The sequence below is a fragment of the Coffea arabica genome, chromosome 1c (genome assembly GCF_036785885.1).
Source record: "Coffea arabica cultivar ET-39 chromosome 1c, Coffea Arabica ET-39 HiFi, whole genome shotgun sequence".
Classification (NCBI taxonomy): Eukaryota; Viridiplantae; Streptophyta; class Magnoliopsida; order Gentianales; family Rubiaceae; genus Coffea; species Coffea arabica.
Window position 1 is genome coordinate 45622710 of NC_092310.1, and position 10120 is coordinate 45632829.

At 32.6% G+C, this 10120-nt stretch overlaps 1 protein-coding gene across 2 annotated transcripts; it reads right to left on the reverse strand.

Annotated features, from left to right (window-relative positions):
* Nucleotides 1-2488: 2488 nt before the first annotated feature.
* Nucleotides 2489-5222, reverse strand: LOC113724477 (glucan endo-1,3-beta-glucosidase-like). 2 transcript variants are annotated; one of them, XM_072073225.1, is made up of 2 exons: nt 4136-4326; nt 2489-3557 (listed from the first exon to the last, which is right to left on the reverse strand). In XM_072073225.1, exons 1-2 carry the CDS (start codon nt 4170-4172, stop codon nt 2596-2598), a joined length of 999 nt encoding a protein of 332 aa, XP_071929326.1. In that variant the 5' UTR covers nt 4173-4326; the 3' UTR covers nt 2489-2595. The 2 variants fall into 2 exon arrangements, with proteins under 2 accessions (XP_071929326.1, XP_071929318.1); XM_072073217.1 differs by lacking the exon at nt 4136-4326 and adding an exon at nt 5124-5222 and having other exon boundaries at nt 2490-3557.
* Between the last annotated feature and the right edge of the window lie 4898 nt (nt 5223-10120).

A 10120-nucleotide genomic window follows, 5' to 3' on the forward strand; every position in this document is an offset into this window, starting at 1 on the left:
GTAAAAAACAAAAAAATTCCTTGTGGTATAACTATCTTACCGAAAAGCCCCTTGTGACTTCAAATCATACGTGTTGGTACCTCATGATTTGAAGTAATTTGAAACATTGACAGAAATCGTTAAAACAAATAGTTTTGAATGAAATGATAGAAATGCCTTAATAATATAAGCAAAAAATAGCCTAAAACAAACAGTTTTTGATTTATTAGTTTCATTCACTAATAATATAAGCAAAAATCGTCGATTTCCATAAGTTTGGAGCAAATTTGAAGAACAATCATGGTTGTTTTATTAAGGTATGAGGGGCAAAATAGGTATTTCATGTCAAAATTTGCCTTAAAAAACTATTTTTTGGAAGAACCACACATGGTTCTAGTGCATTTACATCAAACGCGTTAAATTTAACGATTATCATTGATTTTTCACTTTACTTTAAATCATGAGATACCGATGTGTGATTTGAAATCTCAGAAGATTTTTCTGTAAGATAACTATATTATAGGGGGCTTTTTTTGTTATTTACCCAAAAAATAAATTACTAACTAATAATGATCCATATTTCTTTACATTGGAGTCATGGTGGAATAATAAAGGATATAAATAAATTAAATCTAATCAAGATCAACCACTTAGGAGGATTTTAGAGAGTAATTAATATCTTTAAAAATTTCGTGCATAGTTACAATTAAGGAAGTCAAGATTTTTTTGGAAAAATATGCTTTAATTCATGGTGTCGTTTAAGTCATATTGAAAACTAAAATAATCTCTTCATAAGTGTGAATTTTTCAAGGTGTAAATTTTACTTTTATTCCAATACAACTAAAATAAATAGTTTAGGTCAAGAAATTTAACCTTATTTTATTTTTTTATTGTTGTTATAAATTTCATAAGTTGGATAATATAAGGGTAGTATTGCAACAAAAGTTTTATCTTTCTTGTATTTTCTCTAAAGGGATTAAAGTGTTACAAGAAATGTCAATTCAAGGGAGGTATGAGATTTTAAAAACCTCAGAGGAGCTGAGTGATATTATAAGAAATCTTGAGAGAGGTTTCTGAAATTATTCCTTGATTTATGGAGACATCTGGGTATTTTTAGAATATGAAATTTTTTTGCAATCATTTTTGTGTCGAATACAACTCATATATGTTTATGTGTTGGTGTAATTACTGAAATGATGTCATAGACACATTTAATTCAAGTGTGGCTTTTGTTGTGCAATTAACACAAAGACATATTAACACGTTGTGCAATTAACACATTGCTATAACTAACTGTTGGAGGATATTTCTTTGTCTGAAACCACTTATGTCTGATCTTGGGTGATTTTCAACTTCTGTAGGGGCCTTTTGAAAATGGTAAAAGTGTAAAAGCATTAATAAAGTAAATTGTACAAGTTTGTGCTGCAATTAAAATACACTATTATTAGTTTTATCATATTTGATGACTATTTCTTTTCAAAATGCACTATTATTTGTTCAATAAAAATTCTCTTTAACCACAGGTATCTAACTCCCGCGCAATGCGTGGGCACTTCCCCCTAGTATATCGGATAAATTAGAGTGTTAAGTAAGGTTTTAGTCTAACTTTAGGTTTCAATGTATAGATTGGAGTGGACAATAGTAAGGTTTCAGTCTAACTCTAGGTTTCAGTGTGTAGATTCGAGTGGACAATAGTGAGATAAAGGCTATGGGTAAATTGGAGTGGACAACAATCAAAATAAGGTTGTGTAAATTGGAGTGGACAATAATGAGATAAGACTGGGTTGTTTATCTTGGATACGATTCGCAGAGACCTATTACACCAGATTACACCAAGTCTATAAGGGTTGTTTATCTTGGCACGATGAGTTGAGACCTTTTACATTGGATTACACTAATTCTATAAGGGCTATTTATCTTGAACACGATGAGTTGAAACCTTTTACACTAGATTATAAGCGTGTGAATCGTCTGAAACCTATTGCACCGGATTATACTAATTCTATAAGGGCACGAATTGTTTGAGACCTATTGTAGCTTATTACACTAATTTTGTAGAGGCGTATATCTTGAATAGAACGACCTAGTCCACACCTTAACCCATGCCAAATTTACTTTAAATGGAACAAATTCTTACATTTTTCATGCACTATGGAGGTAAGGTTAATTTTGTCCAATGTTTTGTTAAATTTGATTTGGAAAATTATTCTAGCTAATCTGATTATTTTAGCCTAGAACCAACACATGTAGCATAGGGTTTTTTGCTTAATAAATTTGGAAAATGGTTAATAAATTTGCTTAATAAAAACAAAAGAAATGAAACAAATGAAGTGGAACCATTATCACAGATCAATTTCCGAGTTTGACAAATAAGATCATATCAATGACCGGCAAAGATCAAGTTAAGGAAAATAAATCTGTTTCATGCTCTTGATCAGAAAAACTCGCATTATTTTAATCCATTTCATCCTCGTTACATTAGGAAAGCATCTCTATGGAGCTTTTATTACTACAGAGCTAAAGAAAATATCTCTCTCCTCATGTCCAAATGAAGTATGACAAATATAAGAAGTCTTTTTCATACTACATGTAGTCTTGTCATGCATGACACTTGAATTAGTCGAAAGCAATTCCATACTTAGGCTGTTGATCTGGAAAAAAGAGGCCAAAATGTCTTTCTGTCTGCGCTCCAGGCTTCTGGTTTTCATCAAACATGGCAAACAGATAAGTTTCTATACCTCTTCCGGGCCTTCTTGGGGTCCCTTTTCCACTCTTAACATGGCTAATCACGTTCCAATAGTAAGTGCCTGCATTTGCAAATGAAGCGGCAGGAGGGTTTCCATCAGATGGCCAGCCAGTTTCGGATACAACAATGTTTACACTAGAACCGCCTTCTTTTTCTAGAGCAGCATAATGAGCATCCAGAATTGCATCAAAAATGTTTTGATATCCAAACGAACCATCTTGAACAACAATACCTCTTGAGGTAAACAATGCATAATCTAGTGAAATGTCGACCGGGTCACCAATATAGCTGAAGTAGGGGTACACATTGACTAGCAACGGTGCATTATTTCGGACTAGCAGATCAATTATAGGTTTAATGAATGGTTTAGCCTCGTTCGAAAACAAACCTTGCGAGGGAGGATAAGAAACGCTTAGCAGACCTGCAGATATTGATGTTGAAACCTTGATTTGGTTCTGAAGACCTGCCGATGCTAATGCATTCTGTATCTTTTCGATGGCCGGGCCAACATATTGAGCAATGTTAGAACTCAATGGTACTTCACTTCCAACCGATATGTACCTGAACTTCACAGCTGGTGAGTACTTTTTTATGTTGTTTTGAACCCAATTTACAGCTGCTGAAGGATTGGTTGCAATGGACTGAATGTCTTCATTGGCAACATCAACTAGAAGCTCTATGTTGGTTCCTCTTAAAGCATTGAGAACTTCAGGGACAGGGGCATAAATTCGCATTCTGTGGATGCCATTTCGATTGTAAAGATTGATAACGTCTTGTTTTGAGGGTAGACTGTTGCCATTTAGCCCATAAGAGATGCCTATATATTGTGCCCCTGCACAAAAATTGACGGACAATAGTTCAATCACTTAAAGAGTTCAAATCAAAGCATTGAATTCTAGGAGATATGGATTGTGTCGCATTCACTTTCTTATTTGTTTGTGAATCACATACTTGTTTTTTTTTACGGGCCCTTTTCACTATTTCATAGCACAAAAAGTTTCGGTTAATGGGTACGTAAATTTCATTTTCCTTCTAAAAACTTGAGATGTGCAATATTGCGCAATGATGTATGATACCTATCATGATTAACTAATTATAAAGCTCATCAATGACCTTTTTCTTCACGTATGAACATTGCAGAAAATGTTCAATCACGGATGGTGCAATAAAAATATTTGAGATCAATATAAAAAAGTTAAAGCAGTTGCATTACTTTGTAAAAAGAAATCAAAATGCTTAAATACAATGTCATATTTTATATTGGACATGCATTTCTGCTCACTGCTTGAATCAGCTATGAAATCAAGTGGTGTTTTGCTCTTTCTAAAAAAACCTAATGGAGCTAGGAGTACATCAGAAACAGATGCAACAAATGCAAGCCAAGGGGAGGAACAAATAGAGGCAACAGACCTGATGGAACTTCATGTAGCAACACATAAAGCATCATCGGGTCACAAGATGGGAATTGGGGTTGTGTCCAAACAGAAAGATAGCAGAATCAGAGCTGAATGGGCGCTTGTGGACAGAAGCTCACATATGGACATCCAAGATGCAGCTGTAGCAGTGCGTCTCGCACTTATCAAAGCAGCTCAGCTCGGTTGGCAAAGGATCAAAGTCATAAATGGCAATAAACAACTTATTGGCCTGCTGAAAACTGGGAAGGGAAACAACCCGAATATAGCTACATTGGTGGAAGACATACTTGCTCTTGCAAATCTGTTTCACATGTGCTTTTTTGAAGAAGGAAAATCTACTAATATGGCTCTATGTAAAACAATTAGTTTTTATGCTTCAAGCATAGTCATGGATGAGGAGAGATTTGTTGTATCTCCTTAGTGTCATTGTACACTTTGTATAGGTAGTTGAGCCGTTGCTCAAATATTGTAAAGTCTTGTTTGTTATAAAATTCATCTATCGTTTTCGGAAAAAAAAAAAAAAAAAAGATAACATTTGCCACTGTGTAAGCAAAGATTCTTCGTCTCATAACCACTACAAACTTTCGAAAGTGTAGACATGAATGAAGGATGAGTCTCAACTCCCAATCAAATATCATCCAGTTGCAATTGTAAAGATGTAATTATGATACATTGCACAGTTTAAAACAATCTGGAATTGAGATTAAATCTTCATTAGTTAACATGAGGTGCATGAAGAAAATAATATTAAGTAAAGGAAAGGGTTAATTGTCTAAAGTGGTCTAGTTTATATGCTACATAAGTACATATTCACTTGCAGACTAGACTCTATATATTTCATTACGCCTATATGTTTGAAACTAGTTTTTTAAAAAAATATATAAAAAAGGGAAAAAAAGGAGATCAATTAAAATAATAGTCATTTGCATGCACATATGATTCGTGGAAACAAGCCAGGAACATCTAGAGAGGTTGAGATATACCTGAGATCCTAGCAATAAGCAAAAACAGCGCAAGTAAGGCCAGGACAGTAGTCATCCTACTGTTGTTGCTAAATGGTTGGGAATATGGTTAGGGGAAAATGGAAGAAAATAGCTCTCAAAAGGTTTACAAAAGAAAGATATGAAAGAATAGACTGGCCAGGGTTCTTCTTATAGGGTTCTTCTTACAGGGGAAAAATGACAGACTCCAAATTAAAAAAAAAAGAAAAAAGAAAAAAGAAAAGTGCAGCACAACTTTGATCCTCACCACTCTTATATCCACTGTTTATTCCCTCATCATCCAAACCTTTATGTGGTTGAGGTGTTCGTCTGTACCGGTCATTGCTCATGCATATGCACTTCATTCACCTCTTTCTAATTCATGCAATTTTTCTATCCTAGTTTTGTGGTAAATAGAGGATTGAGTGTTCTTCAAGTAAATGGGTGTAAGTAGAAAAAAAAAAAAAAAAAGGTAAGAAACAGGTACGTATTCAATTAAATGGATTGCTACCAGATAATTGGATAACCATTATCCATTTAAGTACAATCTATTTATAACCATTTAGTAAATGGGTCTAAGTGGACTAGATCAATTTGATCGATGAACCATTTAGATGAACCGTTAATGATCCAAATATCCATTTTGCCACCTCTAAACATTGAATTCTATGACAATTTTCCCAAGACTCAAGAATTTAGTCAGAAAACTCTTTGTAGTTTGTATTGTAACATCTTTGTATATGCACAATTTTATCAATGTAGCACCATCCCTGTATATTCCAATAAAGCTAGAAAATTGAACATTTGTGTAGGCTTAAGGACTTGCAATTATACTCTACAAAAATATGTAATAGCACCATAAATGTGTCCACTAAGATAACCAATATATGCACTACTAGAACAACATTTATTGCCACAGATCTACTCTCAAAAAAATATGTAAGAATTTCTTTTTATTTTAGAAAAATTCTTTTCATTGATATAGAAATCAGTTTAAACAAAAAGAGGGAAGCCTCAGTAAAACAAGGTAAACACACGAAAACTATGTTAGAAGTTGTCATTCTTTTATGCTTGTCGGTTAAGTTTATAAAGTAGGTTTCAGTTAAGGGTTTTCATCCGATATCATGCTCCTGAGTCTAGATAACATTGCGTGCAAGTTAGTCACAAATTTCCAACATAAGACAAGATCATCCACTTCATGTTTGTTATGGAAAATTCAAAGTAAATGCATTTCAAATTTAAGAATATTAATTCAAAAAGAATGATGTCTACAAAATAAAATTAAAATCTGTGCGAACCAAATTTTTAATGGTACAAAATAATTCCCAAAGCTATGATTCCTTCCACAAAAGAAGAAAAAAGAAAAGGAAAGAAAGACAGGAAGGGTAAAGGAATGTCTGGTAATTGAAGAAGTCAAAGGCCTATGGTGGAGATCCAGAAAACTTGAGTGACGATGAATAACCTACAGCAATCTTTCCTAGACTGGGAGGTATTTAACTTTTGAAAAAACTAGAAGAGAGTAGAGTTAGTGTAGCTTACCCTAGTCATACTACATTTTTTGTGACCATTTGCAGGGGCCAGAATTCCGTGCACTTATGCCCAGTTAAAAAACCAAAGTGAAAAATAGTTGTAGTTCTAAATTATGTATTGGTTTTCTACTTGATTGTTTTTTTATCCTTATCTTCTCCGCTAAATTGCTTACAAAAAAAAACTTCTACGCCAATCTCTATATGAGTGTGTAAATTCGGCTAAATTCAGATTAATCAAATGGACCAAAGAGTTGGTTCCTTTGGGTTCGCGACTCCCAGTTGTTGTTTAAAAGGAAAATATTGGGGTTCCCAAGCAGCAACAATTCAAATGGTGCAGTTGTATGTCTAATTTATTTGAGGTATTTTAGTTGATTTGGTCCAAATTTCTAAGCTCACAATAATTTAATATCTTTTTTGGTACTTTGTTTTTGGGTTTAAGAATCAGTTAGTCAGTTTGAGGTAGCACAATGCATCTCCTTAAGTAATTCTCCACCATGTAATGTAGCCTCGTTTGGAGTTACGATGATTTTGATAAAAAATCACTTTTAAGTGGTAAAAGTACTTTTGAGGCGTTTGACAAACACCATCCCATAAAATTAGAAGTAGATATTTTGTTGTTATAAGCACTTTTAGTAAAACTCAATATGAGAAGCAATATGAGATTATTAAGATAGTCGTCTGAAAATTATTCAAAGCAATACTAGGCTTAACTACATTAAACCCCACTAAAATTATGTTCTTGTTGCACTTTGACCGCTAAGTTCTTTGTATTAGCAATTTGCTCCTATACCTAAGAGTTTAAGTTGATAGCAATTTAGTCCTAAAAGATGATATATTGATTTCTATTCTTACATAGTAAGTGCCTAGAACTACATTCCTCTCTTCTTCTTCTTCTTCTTCTTTTTTTTAATTGTTGTTATCTACCACAATTTCCTTCCATTTGATACAAATAATTGGATACTTGGAATTTTTATTTTAGATTTGTCGTACCTGATTCTTTTATTTTTGTCATGGTATTTTGGCATGTAAGTTCCCATTGTTAAGACCTACAAAATTAAAGTTTCCCTATGTATAAAATTGTGTTTAATCTAGTAATTGTATGTTGAAAACATATAACGATAAAGGTAAAGATTATATGCATTAGTTATTAGGTTTAAAAATAACAAATAAATAGCCAACTCATGCACAAAAATTTTGTTAAAGTAAGGCCTATTTGATTAAACTTGATGAATTCAAATCATAATATGTTAAGATGCGTTTGATAGCCAAAAATTAAACTGTTTGAATTAATAAGTGGCACTGAATTTCTAAGAAAAATAAGTAATAACCTATTCACTTATCACTGAATGCAATTACATTCAAATGTATTTGATTTAATACTTAACAATTCAATAACTTAATGAATTCAGATTTTAGATTTCAAATTTCAAATTTCAGTTGTCAAACTTCAGTTTTATCAAATGCACCCTAAATCAATATTATTATTTTGAATATACAAGTAATTAGGAGACGAAATTATTGCAGCATAGAATGCAAGAAAAAAAAAAGAAGAGATAAAGTTTAAAGAGAAAAGGAAAAGAAACTTTAGTTGGTCTTAGCAATTAATGTCCAAGGGCTAGTTAATTAGACACTCAATATATATCAAGGGCATGAAAGTTACTATGGATTCCCTAAGCATTAACTATTCGTTATAGGGGGCAAAATGTTGATAGAAAGAATTTTCATGGAAAAAGTGCAACAAACGCCAAAGTACAATGGGGTTTGATGTGATTAAGCCAAAATGCTGCAAGTAATTGTATCCACAAAGGCCTGCAATACAATGAGAAATTCAATACTCAAGTTGCATTAGTGATTAAACAAAATGCAAGTATTATTGGAAAGAGCAATCAATCCAAAAGGAACAATGATTAAACAAAATGCAAGGATTACTGGAAAGAGCAATCCAAAAGGAACAATGTTATGGGCACATGTTCGTTCAATTGGCACTCCACGACCCCACCTTGATGTCTTATTGTGGTCCTCAGTTAAGTTGAAGCTTCTGGTGCAACAAACCTTAGAAACACACCTTGGTATTCTTGGAAAAAGCCTCAAAGAAAAGTGCATTACTATTATGTCCTTTGTTATTTTTATTTTTTTCCTTAAATTTTAGACTGATCTATATATGTTGCCTAATGAATTTGATAGAGTATGATTGGTTTTAGTTCTTCTTAATTTGGTTTTAGTTCTTTTGAAGTTCTTTTACCAAAAAAAGAGATTATAGTCAAATCTAAGTTGGTTTATGCTTGGATCTGACATTCTTCTTAATTTGCTTTTAATTTATTGGGTTTAGGATGGACCAAGTTATTCAGCAGTGCTAGAATCTAAAAGCATTTTCCAACAAGAAAGATTTTGGAAGCCAAAAATTACTTTCAAATAAAAAAAATAAAGGTTGATTCTCAAAATTCACCTTATCTTAGCTTGAAGTAAGCTAAACAAACAGGGGAAAAATAGTCAAAAGAGCTTTTATTATTATTATTTTTTTGCCATAACGATAATATTTTTATAACCTAATTTATCCTATTTGCAGGGAAGGGGGCTTAAAGAGACTGTATAAGAAACTAGCAGGTATAGATCTAATTAGATCAAAGGCGTGCTCCGACAGCTTCTTTGGATTTTTTTCATTGAAGGTGGAGTTTGAACCTGACCTACGACTCAAAGGGGGATTTAGTTTCTTTCTGGTGGCCATTGAGTTAAAGCTCTTAGTGGTTTTTTTTTTTTTTTTTTTGCAACTGCTCTTAGTGGTTCAAAAGAGCTTTTGATAATGGAACAGATTTTGTACATAGTCTAAAAAAGAACAAGTTGACATAATAATGTATGGGACTAGAGTGTGCGGAGAAATAGTCAAAATAGAATCAAAAGTTAAAACTTTGCATAAAATTCTAAAATATGAATAGGTCAACCAACAAACAGCATTTATAAATATTCTGGGCGAACTTAAATAATAACATTTTGCTTAGAAAATGACATCAACAGCCAAAGTCAGGCAAGTGATTGCCTATCCTAAGAAATAATCTAAATTTCATTATCAAATTACCAGGAAATATAGGTCACCAACCATTTCTTGAAAGCAACTTTGCTATTCTTCTTAAACGCTTTGTTAAGTTACACAGTTATTTTACTTCTTTCATCATTGCCATGCACTCTCTTTTACTAGTTTTTATTCTAAAGAGTAAAATATTTTGCGAAGCCAGTTTGATGGCAGTTAAAGATAATCTTGTTAAACAACTTCCTTGAAGGTAGAGGTTATATTTGAAGTGATAAATCATTTGGATTAGAGTTTCTGAAAGTTTGCGTAGAAAAATTTACTATAACGATCTAATGTGTATAAAGTAAATAGATAGTTAAAAAATATGTTAAGAGAATATTTTAAAAATTTTTCATAAATAACTTGCAATCCAAACGAGATCTATTTTCCTTACATCATGTAAAGTT